This window comes from Anthonomus grandis, chromosome 1 (genome assembly GCF_022605725.1).
Source record: "Anthonomus grandis grandis chromosome 1, icAntGran1.3, whole genome shotgun sequence".
NCBI classification, from domain to species: Eukaryota; Metazoa; Arthropoda; class Insecta; order Coleoptera; family Curculionidae; genus Anthonomus; species Anthonomus grandis.
In genome coordinates this window covers 9,090,344-9,107,552 of record NC_065546.1, presented here as the reverse complement: position 1 = coordinate 9,107,552, position 17,209 = coordinate 9,090,344, and the positions used below count along the sequence as shown (strand labels likewise).

Sequence of the window (17,209 nt, the reverse complement as noted above, 5' to 3'; positions counted from 1 at the left end):
TTAGGAACCAACAATTAAATCTTAAGATGTGCTTATAAGATTTTAAAGATGTCATTAATTTTAAGTTTAGAGAAGTAAAGATTATTGTTAATTAAATGTTTAATTTTCCCCAAAAAACCAAGTAATTAAAAAGACAATAATATAAAGAATAATAAAAAGCATGTAAACCATAGTCGACGATTTTAATTTTTGTGAATCATCGAAATTCTGAATACAACAGTACCATAATTGTACAGTGCGGCTCTTAATTGTTCCCCTCCCCCCTTCTTATCTTTTGAATGCGTTTATGTAAAAATTTGAAAAATAGCGTACCAAAAAGTAGTATTTAGGTTGCTAATAATGTGTGCCAAATTTCAAATTTTTATATAAATGCATTAAAAAGATAAGAGAGGAGGGGGAGGGAACAATTAAGAGCCGCACTGATATGTCAATGTATGTTGATATGAAAGATCGTTTCACGCAAATAACATTTTTTGTTGTGTTGTGTATATATGCTATAGTAATGCACAATAAACTTGATTTTGACTTGATAATTTTTTATTATTGTGCAAAACAAAAGCATAATGAAGATCATTGTCCAGGCATTATTTTTGTATAGACCCCGTAGTTTAACAAACAAATTATATTTTGACTTTTGAAGTATTTCAGTCACCGTTTTTTTTTTGCGTAAAATATTTCGTCTCGCTTCCACCGATTTACGAATTCGACTACTACTTGATGAAATTTCTTTTTATTTTGAAGGTCATTGTATGCTACATAAATGTTTTTAACTATTTGGTGGCAGTTATTTCTATGGGATTTGATAATATCTACACTAAGGATTTGTTTTTGAAAGTCACTCTTTTGCACATGTCATCTAAGAGATGTTTGGAATTTTTGGCAGCAAAATCATGAAAAATTAATTTTTGGAGATTATTCTGTTCGTGGAGCTTTTCAGAATCTCAATTTATTAAAAGTTTAAAGCTTCTCAATAAAATTGCAGGCAATCCGCCCATTTTGAGTTTCTTTATTATGATGAACATATTCACTACGACTATATTGGCCTCAATTTCCTCCATTCACGTGACTAGATCGCATTGAGTTTGCGGATCAGCCAATATGAATGCTTAAGCCCGTTTTCCTCTTAAATTTCTCATAGTTTAAAAAATTCTAATTTATATATGTCCAACACTCACTGAAACACACCAAAATTTATACTTTTAATTGTTACTTTTTTCCACTTAAAATTGCCCTAAAACTATGGACATAGTTGACACAACTTAAACAGACTAGTATTTAATCAATATTGAATATTAACAAAATTCATATAAAAAAGAAGTGATAATTTGTAGTCAGAGTTTTCAATTTTATTCATGGAATTTAAATGGATTTTAGGTCCTTAACCTATAAGAAAATTCTTTATAATAACTTCCTTAAATGCCATTTAGGAAGATCATGTAGTTGAAGTTAAAAAGCTTTATCCGTAAAAGGATACATTTTTTTAAGAGGAAAGATTTTCTAAACTACATTGTTTACATTTTATAATTTGTAGGAAGACATGGTCTGTCTCTCCTGCACTGCGACTGGTGAGAGGGTTTGTTTGGCTGCTGAAGGCTTTGGCAATCGACACTGCTTTTTAGAAAATATTGCAGATAAGGTACGTTAAACTAAAATTTTAAATTATGTTCATCAAACATTTTATAATATAATAATCTTTTTGACCAGAATATCCCACCTGACTTATCCCAATGCGTGTTCGTGATTGAACAAGCGCTTTCAGTCCGTGCTTTGCAAGAATTAGTGACAGCAGCCGGTAATGAAACCGTAAGTTATAACATTAACAGTTACACTTAATTATTTGAATTTTTAGATCTCTTTTTTTACTTAATATTTTATAAAGTTAAAATTTTTTAGTCAAACACGTACAGAAAGGCAATACCTTTATCTAGACATTTATCAAATAAAAATTTGGCAATAAAAATATAAATGTTTAACTAATTGTATATTTTATTAATGAACATAGATATGAGAGGTACTCATTAAACATTTTACTCAAATTTTTAATTTTTAAAATATAGAAATGTACGCTATTTGATTTTCATCTTTATAAAAGGTCATAATTGAAACAGTTATTTGTACACTTACCAATACTGACTTTGTTACTTATTATCTTCTTCTGTTCTATGAGATGTGGATTTTTGATTGAAACAACACATTGACGGTTCGTTTATTTGTAATTTTGTTTTCATGCCTGCATTTCTTGCTTTTCAGGGCTCCCAAAATTTAGTAAGTAATCAGTAGGTCAAAATTTGTATTACGCTAGTAACCAACACTAACGTGTAGTCGAGCTGGTAGATTGTTTAATATTTTATTGGATTATCTTGATTTTTCGCTGGGCTTCCGCTTTGTTGGATAACCAAAATTATACATATACAACAAACATACATGTTGGCAAATTTAGAAATGTCGCCATCGGTTGAATTGTATTTTCTGTACAATGTTACATTTCATAAAAGATATTTTGCCACCTTGTATTTTAACTTACGCCTTTCAAAATTTAAAACTGCTTTTATTTATTCGCCTTAGGTATATTATTATGGCCTTTTATAACAATTAACGCGTCAGTAGAATTTGTTTTCCTAACTCCTTAGTAGATGCGGACAATTTCAAATTATCAATGTTTATAGTACTATTATTTTGTAGTTAGTCGATATTGTAGATGCTGTAGACTAACTTACATACCGTCATGTTCGCAAAATGAGAATGAAATAGTTATAAGATAAAGTCAGAAAAACATTCTCATTTTGTAAGCATTTCTAAGTTGACTTCATATATAATTTTTCTTATTTATGTTCTTATACATTTATAGGGTAAAGGTACAGGATCTGGCCATCGTACGTTGCTTTATGGAAATGCTATTCTTTTAAGACACCAAAATAGTGATATGGTAAGGCTTTGATCTATATTTTTTTTTGAATATATACTAAAGATTAACTTGGAAATGTTCCATTTCGAATGAGTTCTGTATTATGTATTTTCGTTTTTGCATATTAATTAAAAATTACATTTGAACGTAATCCAAATGTGCAGTTTAAAATTTTGTAAATATGCTTTTTGACATATGGTGTGTAATAGTGTATAAATATGTAATAGTATATGGTAGGTATAATGATAGGGATACCGGGTGACATAGAAAAAAGGGTACTCCGTTGTTTTCCGTCATTTTCGGTTTAACAGGAAGTGACACTTTTAACTTTTTTATCTTAAATGGGACAATTTGTATATTATTACGTATTTTGATACATAATTTTTTTAAATTTAAAAATATGGGTGCCATGAATGCATTGAAAATGTTAATTTTTAATCAAGTAATTACAGACACATATTTTTCAATGCGTTTTATGACTGAAATCTGTTACACGCCCATTTAAAATTTCCAACCCAGTAATTTTAGCATTTACTTTATTTTTTTAAACAGCACGTTATTGGAAACAACCACTTTTAAAATTCATTTTTTTTCTCAATAATTTGATCTGATGATTGTGTTGGAGCCTGTTTTGACGCGTTCGGCAATTAATTTTCAATTGACATAATACATGACAATTAGTATTTGTTATTTTAGTAAATTTGTCGCAGTTTTTTGAAAGAATTTTAGTGTTCACTAATACTAATTTCACTGTCGCAGGGTGACCCAATCCAAAGTCCCTCTGTTCTGGGTATGCCGGAGAATGTGTTCTCTTTCTCTCCTGTATCATTCATAAAAGTAAGAGAGATTATTGATGGCTTAAAAAATAAGACTAGTCAAGACATCTATGGGCTAAATGTCAAATTAATTAAGTCTGTTAAAAACATTATCATAGCTCCAGTAACAAAACTAATAAACAGATGCTTCAGGAAGAACACTTTTCCAGGTGTGCTCGGATCAGCCAAGGTAATACCTATTTTTAAAAAGGGTGATCCTGATAGGCCCGAGAACTACCGTCCTATCTCCTTGCTGCCCATAATCTCAAAAATCTTTGAAAAATGTATTGCTGCTCAACTTGTGAAATTTTTTGAGGGTAACAATCTTTTTACATCCAGCCAGTTTGGTTTCAGGAAGGGTAAAAGTAACAAGTGTCTACGTAACAACTTTTCCGATGGAGCGCACTGTTTGGCCCCGTCGCCTGATCTCCCCATGGCCCCGTCGATTCATTTAAATATGCACTTTATATTATCCTGTATTGATTGTATTGAGATATTAGGTTTTTGAAGCCGAACGGAATGGTTGTTTTGATTTTGATAGATTTAATTATACTGGTGACACGAGTTATGTGATGCAACCAGGCCAAGAACCTCAGTTGACCCCATACATAATTATTATTATTACAAATATTCCTGAATCAACAAAATAAGCATTTTAATATTATTAGGCTCCATAAAAATTGCATTATATAAAATCACTCATCTATTAATTTTCGACGAATAAAGTTGTAGTTAATCGATGGTCAAATTTGTGTAGAATTTATTTTGAATTAAATTTATTCCTTTTTTAAAAAGTAGATGTTCAATAATAATTCCATCACTCACGTTATTCAGTTATTTTATGGATATACCTGGTAGTAATAAAATATGTTTTGTTTTATTACTACATGCCTACCTTATAAGGGGTTTCAATTTTTTTTAAAGTCTAGTCGGATCCGTCGATTTTTGTTTCGAAAGTGTGGGATTTACTTTCATACTCTTTGGGACAGTATTTTGTCTTTTGAAAAATGTTTTTAGGAGCGTCTTTTGGGGGCCTATACCTATATCTCATTAATAGGAATTCCTACTGATGAGATATACGCCTTTTTCCTTTAGGGAAAAAAATAATAGATAGGTAGGTACTTTTTTTTCTCGCACTAAGGCATATCGCATTTTTCCTTAAAAACCATTATTATTTAAATAAATATTATATTATTTGTATTCCCTATACAGTGCAAAACTATAATGTGTGTAACAAATCCTAATAACCGCCTCAAGGATGTTTACCAATTTGTTGTATTGCCGCATTTGCAAAAGTTTTAATTTCTAGAAATAGACGACAAAGATTTATTAAATAAACTTCCCAATAAATATTCAGCATATATTTATATACCTACTTAGGTACTTTAGTTGTATCAGCTTTTTTTTTTGTATGACTTTTGCGCACTTTTGGGTGTATGAAATTAAATCAGATCATTACTCGTCCAGACTCACTCTTGTCATTAGTGTCGTCTGTCTAATTAGTCGTACTCTGTTTATTTACTTTACACGTTTCCTGGATTTTGTCGTGCTTGTGTTTGTTTCTAGTTCGTGGTCGTGGTGTGTTTTTTATGTAATATACCTAGTGCTATTAGCTTTAACTTAAAAAAAAGCAAATCTTCACTTAAGTTTTTTTCCGGGTATGAATTGTGCAGCGGCCTTAAGAGCGTAATCCAATTCAGCCAAGAAAATTTCAAAAATAGTACAGAAGGGTTCAAAGTAGTACAGAAGGGGTGACATTTAGTACGATCGATTATCGATCAACGATATCGATAAGCAATCACTCAACGATATTAGAATTTAGCCGGTAAAAACTGCGTTGAAAGCCTTTTCTGGATAGATGAGATCTAAGAAACTAGCGCTTTTTTAATATTATTTTTTTTTTAAATTGTTAGTTAATGGATTAATCTAGACATCTGTAGAATCAATTTTTTGAAATTTAAATTCTAAACAGCTAAAATATAGCGTTGAACATTACCTTAATTTTCTGTATGTTTAAGCATTGTTTTTTATATGATTTTAGGCCTAATTAAAAAAAAATAAAACTACAGAAGTCTAGTTTTGTCCTTTGTGAACAAATATTTTAAAACCCCATATCAAAAAACCTTTTAGATTCTTAGATCTCATCTATCCAGAAAAGCCCTTTTTTGGCCAATTTTCGCAGGCGTATGAAGCCTCTTTTTTTGGGCGACTCTCTGTTTGTAAGGTTGGCGCATCAGCTATAATTTTTTTTGGCGAATGTGCACCTCACGTTATTTTAATAAATTGTTAAAAGTTGATCCAGAGGTCATAATTTTATTTAGAAATACTACCTACATATTTAATATATCAATACCAAAAGTAGATTATTATATTTTATTTTCTGGTTTTTGGCTTGTCTTTTAATTAGCATTTTATTACTTCTGTGACTGCACAATTTCACCTGGCCGAATGAAACCTTTAAAACGAGGTATTTTATTAAATTTGTCCTTATTCTAATTTAAAATCATAAAGCTATCTCCTCCCTCTATTAAGGTACCTACCTAGGGGTTGCTGGTTGCCGATGCCGGGTTAATTCCATAAGGTTGGTGAATATAATAATATTGTATTGTCATAAGACAAGAACCCAATGTTTGTGTAAAATGTTGTTACAATTGGTTAAGTAGAAGTAGTTCAAAAGTCAAAAAGTTAGTGCAATATTTGAAACAATCAAAATGTATATATATATTTTAGATACGGGCCAAAGATGAATAAAACTGTTAAAAAACAGATTTTATTAATACTAATATACCTAAAATAACTTAATTAACGTGTCACCAGTAAATCTATCTCAATCAAAACAACCATTTCAGCTTTCAGCCTCGAAAAACGTTTTATTTATTATACAGGTAATACAATTTCAGCGATGGCTTGACGGAGCCACGGGGCGATAAGGCGACGGGGCAATACCAGTGCGCTCTATCTGAAAAGTTGTTACGTAGACTCTTGTGTAAAAGTACCACTATGGCCATTTTAGACTTAGTTGATTACTTGTTAAATGCTTTTAATAGCTTGCAATAGGGCAGTATCTTGTTCTGCGATCTGAGCAAGGCATTCGACTGTGTTCCCCATAACATATTGCTGCAAAAACTTTCTAAATATGGACTCAGTCCCAACAGTGTTAAACTTCTCGCTTCCTATCTGGCCAATAGAGATCAGATGGTAAGTGTTGGTGGGGTGTCATCAGCAAAAAGTGGGATAACCATAGGTTTATAGGTATTTGGGCTAGTTCCTCAAGGATCTGTTTTGGGACCTATCCTCTTTTTGATCTATATAAATGACCTACCATTAACTGAACCATCTGGTAAATTCACCATTTTTGCTGATGACACAACAGTGGCATGAGCCGAAGATACTCTTGAGACCGTAGAGAGGAAATTGAGAGTATTGCAGGGGGGAATTCAGGACAGTGGCGAAGCGTACGAGTAGACAAGGTAGACACTGTCTACCCAAAATTATCCAGTTATTTGTCATTAATTTATCACGTAATTATTTCATGTAATTTTTGAATTAAAAATTAAAAAAATTAACACACAACGTAGTCGCTATCCTTACTTTTAACTATTATTATATAGTATCTAAACATGATTAATCCGAATGGAAAGCACTTATTATCCGAATAGAAGGCGCGCCCCGCGAGCTGCACCGATTAAGATAAAAATACAGGGCTGACACCCAATTAATGTATACGAGCCCCAGGAAGACACATTGATATTTGTCTTCCGAAATTTGGAGCATCTAATCGAACCAAATACGTGTCAAGCAGGCTACAGAGGTCCGGCCGCATCAGCATTCAGCCTATTACGTATGCAAAATTTACTCGCGGGGAAGACATTCGAGCTTTTGTCTATTGAAGTCGACCAGCTATTTTATTATGCTGTTGAGGGTTATTGTTTATGGACACGCTTGATCTGGTCGGCCGCAATACATCTTCAGTTTTGTTTTGATGAATCTGCATTTGGTGGAGGCGCGTGCTATAGTAATTTAATAATTAGTATTTTTATTTTTGGGTGTATAGAAAAGGTTTTTTAGTGGTTATTTATGAACGACTGTTCAATATTGGTAATTGTATTTTAGTTGTGTTTTTTTGTAAGTAGTATTTATTTTTATCTATCTATCTTTTTATGCTAGTAGTAATTATTTATTTCTTTTTAATATCACTATATAATTTTTCTCTTTGAGTTAATATTTCATGCGCATTCATTCTCTATTTCATTAAAGTGAATAATATTGAATACACATTTTTTCTAATTAACGATTGTTATTGTTTGTCTACAAAAAAAAAAAGTTCACCTCGCCACTGATTCAGGAATGGTTTAACATGAACCGATTGCATCTCAACGCAGACAAGACCAACAAAGTTGTTTTTACTCTGCGACCAGCTGACATATCAAAGGATTTTTCTGTTAAGTTTCTGGGAGTTTTATTGGATCCTCTACTTCACTGGCATTCCCACAAAAATATTGTTGCCAGAAGGATAAAAACATCTATATATGCCCTTCGTCGCCTTGCTGGATGTTTATCTGAATCTGGCTTAAGAACAGCCTATTTTGGCACCTTCCATCCCTTAGCCACATATGCAATTCTAGCGTGGGGTCATGCCCCACAAATAAAAAGGTTGTTTTCACTACAGAGAAGGGCAATCAGAATTTTGGGTAGGCTGGGTTGCAGGGAGGATTGTAGATCTGTTTTCTCTATGAAGGGAATACTTACCCTACCTTCCGTATATATATATTCTTTTCTGTGTCTGAAAATCTTTTATGTGTACACAGGAATAGGGATCGGTATAAAGTACATGGTGATATACACAACTATGGTACTAGAAACATAAATAGGCTAGTTCCAATTTACCAACGCTTAACAAGGTGTCAGAGTGGTCCCGGATTTCTAGCTGTTAAGTTATATAATAAACTACCGACTATGTGGATTTAGATTTGGAACGTTTTAAAAATAAAATAAAACAAATTCTAGTCTCTAATGCCTTCTATTCAACTTCAAATTCTATCCGTGATATTGAGTACCTACCTCAGTGGCGTGCAAACAATGTAGGCAAAAAGGCATTGCCTACCCTAACAATATTTGTAAAATTAGAGAAATAAATTACAATATAATATTCACTCTTTCCTTTTATCAAAAATATCAAATATCATTTTCATCTGCATTATGAAGCAAGCGCAAACATTTCCAGGAATCCAAAATAGTGCAATCTTGCTTTTAAGCGCACTTGCTATTCCCCATGTAGGTGGAGATGCGAAGGCAGCACCTATTATAGCGCTTATACGCGACAAGCGAACGAAATTAATTAAATTAGATTTTGTTCTAAAAAATTACCACGTGTAGTACAGACTCGATGGGCCTATAACTCCAGAACTGTAAACGTAATTTTCAGTGAACTTTTTAATTTGAAAAACCTATTTAATGATATGCTTGAAAATCAATCAAACTGGGATGGGGAGAATCTTTCGGCAGCTAGAATGTATTTATTTACACTAGAAGATTTTGAATTCAATTATTTTTTGGAAATTTTCAATCAAATATTTGTGCAGACGGATGTACTGTATAATATAATGCAGTCAAAACTATCTGATATTGGCTATTGTATTAAAAAAAATGAGAGTTTCAAAGCATTTTTGGAGAATTTCTTGATAGAATTCGAAAAAATATATAGTAAATGTGCGAATGCTTATGGCGAACCTCGAAGAAAACGAAATATGGATGATGTTAAAACGCATTACAGGCGAATTTTCAGATAAATAGTTGACAACATCAAAAGCAAAATTGATGATCGCTACAGGGAAATTAGACTATTAGATTTTTTCCGTCTTGTGGATTCTGATTGTTTCGAAGCTTTTAGAAATAAATTTCCAGATGAAATATTCAATGGATTAAAATTGAAATACAGACAAAAGTTTGATTTTGAGAGATTGAAAAATGAGCTTAATTGTTTGTATTTATTATCAGAATTCAAAGGCATGAATGCTTATGAATATGTTTTTGCCAGGAAAAAAAATATGCGAAGTGTTCCCTCAATTAATCAAATTAGCAAAATTAATCATAACAATACCCGCTAGCTCGGCATCTGCAGAACGTTCATTCTCTGGATTAAAACGCATCCACACGTATTTACGTATTACTCGAGGACAAGAACGGCTTAGCAGTTTATCAATAATTTCCTTGGAGAAAGAACTCTTGCTAGATTTAAAACGTAAGTCGACTTTTTATGATGATGTTATCAATGCATTTTTGGTGAAAAATCGTCATATTAAACTAATTTATAAAAAATGATTGTTTCTGTTTCTCAGTCAGTCAGACATTTTAAAATAAATTTGTGTAAATAAAGACAATGTTCCACTTCATTAAGAAAACGATTCTTCTCGACGATTTTCTAATGGTAAGTACATTTAAAAAAATTATGCTACCTTATTGCCTAGTGCCTACCCTACTCTTAATGCTACTGCACGCCACTGACCTACCTATATATTGCATTTTATTTAAGACATATTATGATTGTGTATTATTCATAGTATGTATATCAATCACAGTGTTGATTGATTGATTGATCTTAAATGTTTACCAATGGTATCCTATTTTAGAATTTAAAATATGGATTTTTTTCTATAAGTATAAAACAAAAAGTAGAAAATGCAGTATCATTATTCTTAGAATATTATTTTCTGTCGAAATACGTAATAATGTACCAAGTGTCCCATTTAAAATAATTAAGTTAGTTTGAGATACCGAATTTTATTTGTTTATCTTGAAGAGTAAAATAGTTTTATTAAAAAGTGTGCCTTCTGTACTGTATCGCCCGGATATATCGATGTAGTAGGTAATACTTTGAAGCACAGGCTTTAAGTTCCAACAATTTCAACATTAAAAAATGTTAAAGTCATTAAGCTTAGCTTAGATATAATAACTATAACATTAGCTTAGATATAATAACTATTAATAACTAATCTATTAAACTCATATTCTGTCTTTTAATTAATCTAATCATGTTATGGAAAAAATGTGGTATTTTAGTACCTAGCATGCCTTTCCACAAGTTCAAGCAACGACAAACTGGCATTCGATGTCGGTTTGCAAGAACACAGTCAGGGTGAAGCTTGTTGGTGGACCGTACACCCTGCTAGCAAACAAAGGTAAAGTTTTATGAATATTCTTAATTCCTTTTTACTAATTTTTTTACCACTAGATCTGAGGGTGAAAAGGTCAGGGTAGGAGATGATTTGATTTTAGTTTCAGTTGCAACAGAAAGATATTTAGTAAGTAAACAATGTTTTTGTTCTACTCAGAATTTATTTATAAATGTTTTTTAGCATACAACCAAAGAAAACGAGCTTTCCATAGTAAATGCCAGTTTCCATGTAACCCACTGGTCTGTCCAACCATATGGCACTGGTATATCCCGTATGAAATATGTAGGTTATGTCTTTGGAGGCGATGTGCTCAGGTTTTTTCATGGAGGCGACGAGTGCCTTACGATACCCTCCACGTGGAGTACTGAAGAATCACATAAGTAAATCTAAGTTATATTTTATTCATAGGCTGGTACTAACATTTTATTGTAATAATTCCAGCATTGTCATTTATGAAGGTGGCAGTGTAATGTCACAAGCCAGATCTCTTTGGAGGTTGGAATTAGCTAGGACCAAGTGGGCAGGTGGTTTTATCAATTGGAGTCATCCAATGAGAATAAGACATATTACCACTGGTCGGTATTTGGCTGTTAATGAAAATAACGAGCTGTATCTCGTCTCTAGGTAAGTGGTAAGCTTTAATTCAGAAGTTATCTTAAAAAGCCTGAACGAATGTCAAAAGGTGTTAAGAATTCACATTGATGGAAGCGAGTAAACTCAGGATATACACGTAGTTTTTAGTAATAATATTTATTTGATAATAGTATTATGAAAATGTAATTACGTTAATTATTTTTATAGTTGCTGTAATATTTTGCTCGTATTTTCTAAGTTGAATAATTAAGTTTATTCAGGGTTCTACTTACGTTTAGCTTACTATGTCCATCTATGGTTTATCTTGTTTGAGGGTTCCATTTGGGCCCCAATTTAGATTATATTATTGTGAATCCCAAAATGTATTATTTTTTTAGAATTTGAATGCTGTTATTGCTTTTGTGTATTCTCTTGAAATTATTGGTCTCCATCGGTAAAAACAATGTAAAAAATTCTAAACTGTTCCACGGATCTTTAAAAGGGACCGCATTTCGTGACTATTCATTCAGGTTTAATTGTTTAATCAGTTTTTACCTTGGAAATAATTAAACCATAGTCAACGCAAGTCAGGTTAGAGTTTTTTGACGACAATAAAAGCGTGTTCCTTAATTTCGTTATAATATCACTTATTAAAAAATAATTTCTTTACGAAATATCCCGACTTAAAAGTAAATTTTATTTTTATTCAGAGAAGAAGCTACTACAGCTTTAACAGCGTTTTGCTTAAGACATGAAAAAGACGACCAAAAGGTGGTTCTCGAAGATAAAGATCTGGAAGTTATTGGCTCAGCTATTATTAAATATGGTGATTCCACCGTTATAGTTCAACATTCAGAATCTGGTTTATGGCTGTCTTACAAGGTATAGATGTAGTTTAGGTGTTAGGGCATCAATTTGTATTATTTATCTCTTTAGGCGTACGAAACGAAAAAAAAAGGCGTCGGGAAAGTGGAAGAAAAACAAGCAGTACTACATGAAGAAGGAAAAATGGACGATGGTTTAGACTTTAGTAGAAGTCAAGAAGAGGAATCGCGCACCGCCAGGGTTATTCGTAAATGCAGCTCTCTGTTTACGCAATTTATAAATGGATTGGAAAGTTTACAAGTTAACAGAAGGCATTCAATGTTTTTCCAGGTAGGTGTATATTGATAAAAAGTTTCATCATAATATATCGAGTGGTTCATAAATATTCTTATGTATTTATATAATTACTGGGTGGATCATCTGTTTTTCTTCTATATTTCCATAAATTCGAAAAATATGACTTTTTATAATTAAAACCTGTATTACATATTTAGGTCGTAAATCTTGCCGAAATGGTAATGTGCTTGGAAGATCTAATTAATTACTTTGCTCAACCGGAAGACGACATGGAACATGAAGAGAAGCAAAACCGGCTTAGAGCCTTAAGGAATCGTCAAGACTTATTCCAAGAGGAGGGCATCCTAAACCTCATTTTAGAAGCCATAGATAAAATCAATGTTATAACATCCCAAGGATTCTTGGCTGCGTTATCTGGAGATCAAAGCTGGGAAATGATTTCTGGATATTTATATCAACTACTTGCAGCCATTATTAAAGGAAACCACACGAATTGTGCTCAATTTGCCAATTCAAATCGTCTGAACTGGTTGTTTTCGAGGTTTGAACCCGATTAGAATTGCATTAATAAAAAATGTAATAATATATTTTTTTAAAGATTGGGATCCCAAGCTTCAAGCGAAGGTACTGGAATGCTGGACGTACTTCACTGCGTCTTGATCGATTCTCCCGAAGCCCTTAACATGATGCGAGATGAGCATATTAAAGTCATAATTTCGTTACTAGAAAAGCATGGCAGAGATCCAAAAGTTCTTGACGTACTATGCTCTCTATGTGTCGGTAATGGAGTCGCTGTACGCAGTTCACAGAATAATATTTGTGACTATTTGCTTCCTGGAAAAAATTTGTTGTTACAAACGCAACTTGTCGACCACGTCGCTAGTGTTAGGCCGAACATATTTGTCGGTAGAGTAGAAGGTAAGCTAAATAAATGCTAACATTTAGTTTGGTTGGTCTTCTATATCTATAATATAGGCAGTGTGGTTCTTTATTGTTCCCCCCTCTTATCATTTGAATCCGTTTATATAAAAATTTGCAATTTGGCACACATCATTAGCAACCTAAATACTACCCAAGTAGCATTTTTGGCAACAGCTACGTAATCGCGACTATAAAGAATACTTTAAAGTTGTGGTTACTAGTCGCGGGAACCGTTTAGGCACCGTTCTGTTACCACTTTTTTACCAAAATTGGGAATGATTTTGCTGTAGCAAATACGTAATTCTATTGTCCCGGGAACTTGGTTTTCGGGATGTCATAAAGTAGTAATTGTGCAGTGCTAGTTACTAAGAAGTTACTGAGACAATATTATGCAAACATTTTGATTCTCTTTCTTTGTCAACACATATAATTTTATATGTCCGTCTTTATTCTAAGTGATGGCGTTGTATCGGGGTTAATCTACTTCATATTGTATTTAATATAGCTGATATTATCGCTTACCGGAGTGGAAAAATGTAAACGAAGCAAATTTTACTGTTAAACATAGGCAATATAGGACGAAAATAAAGAACGCCTCATTAAAATAATGACTTTTAACAAAAAAATATACCAAGTCTAAATATTTAAATCTAATTTTTTAAAGAAGGTATATAATTTTTTCACTCCTCTTTACTCCTATGAATATAAGAAGTCTATAATTTAATAAAAATTGCATAAAATGTAAAACGTTTCCGATTTTAGCAAATAAAATCGTGCAATACCTTTTCACAAAATGGAGTCAAATAATTAAAAAAAATATGGCGAATTGTTGTTAGAGTTACCAAGAAGTTTCTTTTGTTACTTCAAAGTAAAAATGACTTAGGAATAAGTAAATTATTTCAAAAAAATGCTACTATAAAGTATATTTTACTGCATAGTAGAAATAATTACTTAAAGGTAATTTGCTTTAATAGCCAAGGTGGTAAATATTACTTTAAAGAAGAAATAAGGGTAACTATTTCGGTCTTGTTACTGATAATATTACTTCAAAGTGTATTACTGCGTGGTAATATTTTGATGTTCCTATGTAGTCGCAAGAACTTGAAATTTACCTTTGTAATCGCGCTTACTTAAAAGTTCCCATTTAATCGTCCCCCCGACCAATATTTTCTACTTTATAGTAACGACGTTGTAAAGGTAATTAGGTCAGGTCGCTAAGCGGTATCAGCTACCATCAGAGTTACCGCAAAGTAATAATTACTATATAGTCAAGTATTAAGTTAATATTACGTATTTCTTACTACTATTTTTTACTTGGCAGTTATTTAAACTTATAAGATATTTTTTTGGTACCAGTTACCGATTTATTACTTGAATAAAGTAATATAGTCAAACAATGTTGTCGCCTTAACTAAAATTGCTAGTTGGGTACTTTTTGGTCCGTTGAGAGCTCATTTTGCAAAACTTCAAATGACGATGAAAGCTTCTTGATGAAAACTTCAACTCATAGCAAAATGACAGACTTCCAAAATCTTATTTTTCGCATTTTGATTTTCTTTACTACACCTGTTTAGGTGTAATAAATACCAAAATTTGACAGATGAACTTTACTTAAACATGTTGGAAAACGCAGTAGAACCACTTATCCTTAAGATTATTAAAGACAATATTCATGAATTTGAGTTGGAAACAGTTTTTCACCAAGATCCCCACCGCAGCAAAAATGTTAGAGAATATTTGACTAATACTTACCCTAATCGGTAGATTGGTCGTCGAGTGCCTACCGAATGGCCAGCCAGGTCGCCCGATCTTACACCTCTGGACTTTTTTTATGGGGGATACTTGAAACAAAAAGTCTACGTCACCCAGTCAGAATCTATCTTCCATCTACGTCAAAGAATAATTGATGCATGTCGCAATATTGATGTTGCCTCTTTCCAAAATGTTCGTGATAAGTTCTCCAATAGATTATTTTACTGTCTTGAAGTTAATCTTTTGTAGTTAGGTTTTGCAAAATGAGCTAGGGACCAAAAAGTAGTATTTAGGTTGCTACTGATGTGTGCCAAATTTCAAATTTTATGTAAAACTTTCTTTATTACTTATCAGAAAACATATACAGTGTGGCCCAAATTGGTACACACACTTGGTATGTATGGGTATCTTGAAAACTATAAGAGATAGAAAAAAAAATGGGTTAAATGGGGAAAGTTGTAGGGCATTTAGTTACCAATTTAGTGCCGCTTTCAGAACGATTTTATCTTTTTCCAATATTGAAATATTTGGAAAAAATCATAAAGTTGCATTTTTGAAAAGGGCTGTATTTTTTTATTTCAACGTATTTTTAAAATCTGTAAAAACATTATTAGGACAACTTCTTAAGGACAACGTATACCTGAATTCAGTTTTTGTTTTTGACGTTTCTCAACTTCTTTTTTTCTTATGGCGGCCATTTTGTTTTTTTGAAAAATTAAAAAAATCTTTTTTTCCCTTTAAAATGATGTATAACACTTTATGAAAATATTTTATGTTTACGTCAAAAAATTAAATAGTTTATTTTTTGCTGAGTTGGCCATGCCTTTCATTGGCATTTTGTCGTACACACGATTATTATTAACTCACTAACTTGCTAACTTTTACGTAATTTCTAAATAAAACGATTAACTGCTTGTAACAATAATATTAAATTAAACTATTCAAAATGACGGCCATTTTGTTAAAATATTTTTCACATTTCTTTAAAACCTTTCTAGTTGCACAGGGTGTTTCTATTTATATTATTTAAGACATTCCGAACCCTGTCCTCTAGTTGTTTGAGAGTCGCAGGAGGTTCAAACTCGTAAACTTCATTTTTAACATATCCCCAAAGATAAAAATCCAGGGGTGTAATATCTGGAGACCTAGCTGGCCAATTTACAGCACCGCGGTTCGCGATAAGTTCATTATTAAATGCTTGCGTTAACAAGTTTTGAACGTTCCGAGTATTATTGCGCGGGACACCCGTCCTGTTGAAACCACACATCACTCCGTATTTGAACCCAACCTAGCTTTACGGCAGGTAATAACTGCTTTTCCAAAAGATTTAAATATCTTTGACCTGCCAATTTGCAGTTGCTAAAAAGTCTCGTCGGTCCAAATAATTTTCCTGCTGAAATTAGGTGTTTCTTGACATTGCCTTACAAACCAGTTTGAAAATTCTAATCGTCTTGGGTAGTCTGTATCCCTTAAACCTTGAACAATAGTAGGCTTATATGGACAATATTTATTTTTTGGAAAGGACTCTGAATGGTAGTCTTTATATGGTAATGGCAAAGTTTACGGAATAGATTATTAGGAATAGATAGGAATAGATATTCCGTAAACTTTGGTAATGGTAATACATTATATATGTCGTTGCCAGATTATAAAAGGAGTCGTTTTATAAAACGCCTAGTCGTTTTATAAACGGCGGCCAGATTGTCAAATATTAATTGTCAACTCATTATTTTGCTATCTGGCTAGCCATTTTATAAGACGACTATAGTCCATTTCTTAATCCGTAGGAGCACACGAAAGGGTCGATAGCCATAAAACGGTCGTAAACCATTGGCGTCCCACTTTTTAAGTACATTAAGACCTGAATGTTTTCATTTGTTGGATTTATTTAATAGTGCAAGAAATAGGCCAATTTTAGCCATAAATTCTTTGAATTACTTAAGTAC

At 32.4% G+C, this 17,209-nt stretch overlaps 1 protein-coding gene across 1 annotated transcript in view; it reads left to right on the top strand.

Moving 5' to 3' along the window:
• The window catches only part of LOC126741622 (ryanodine receptor), a 249,779-nt gene that overhangs the window by 14,030 nt on the left and 218,540 nt on the right, over positions 1-17,209 (top strand). Inside the window, exons 3-13 of the mRNA XM_050448136.1 lie at positions 1,532-1,636; positions 1,705-1,803; positions 2,849-2,926; positions 10,780-10,898; positions 10,952-11,021; positions 11,076-11,275; positions 11,337-11,519; positions 12,179-12,350; positions 12,405-12,623; positions 12,788-13,131; positions 13,189-13,508. Coding sequence (XP_050304093.1) covers positions 1,532-1,636; positions 1,705-1,803; positions 2,849-2,926; positions 10,780-10,898; positions 10,952-11,021; positions 11,076-11,275; positions 11,337-11,519; positions 12,179-12,350; positions 12,405-12,623; positions 12,788-13,131; positions 13,189-13,508 — 1,909 coding nt within the window. The remainder of the gene's footprint in view (positions 1-1,531; positions 1,637-1,704; positions 1,804-2,848; positions 2,927-10,779; positions 10,899-10,951; positions 11,022-11,075; positions 11,276-11,336; positions 11,520-12,178; positions 12,351-12,404; positions 12,624-12,787; positions 13,132-13,188; positions 13,509-17,209) is intronic.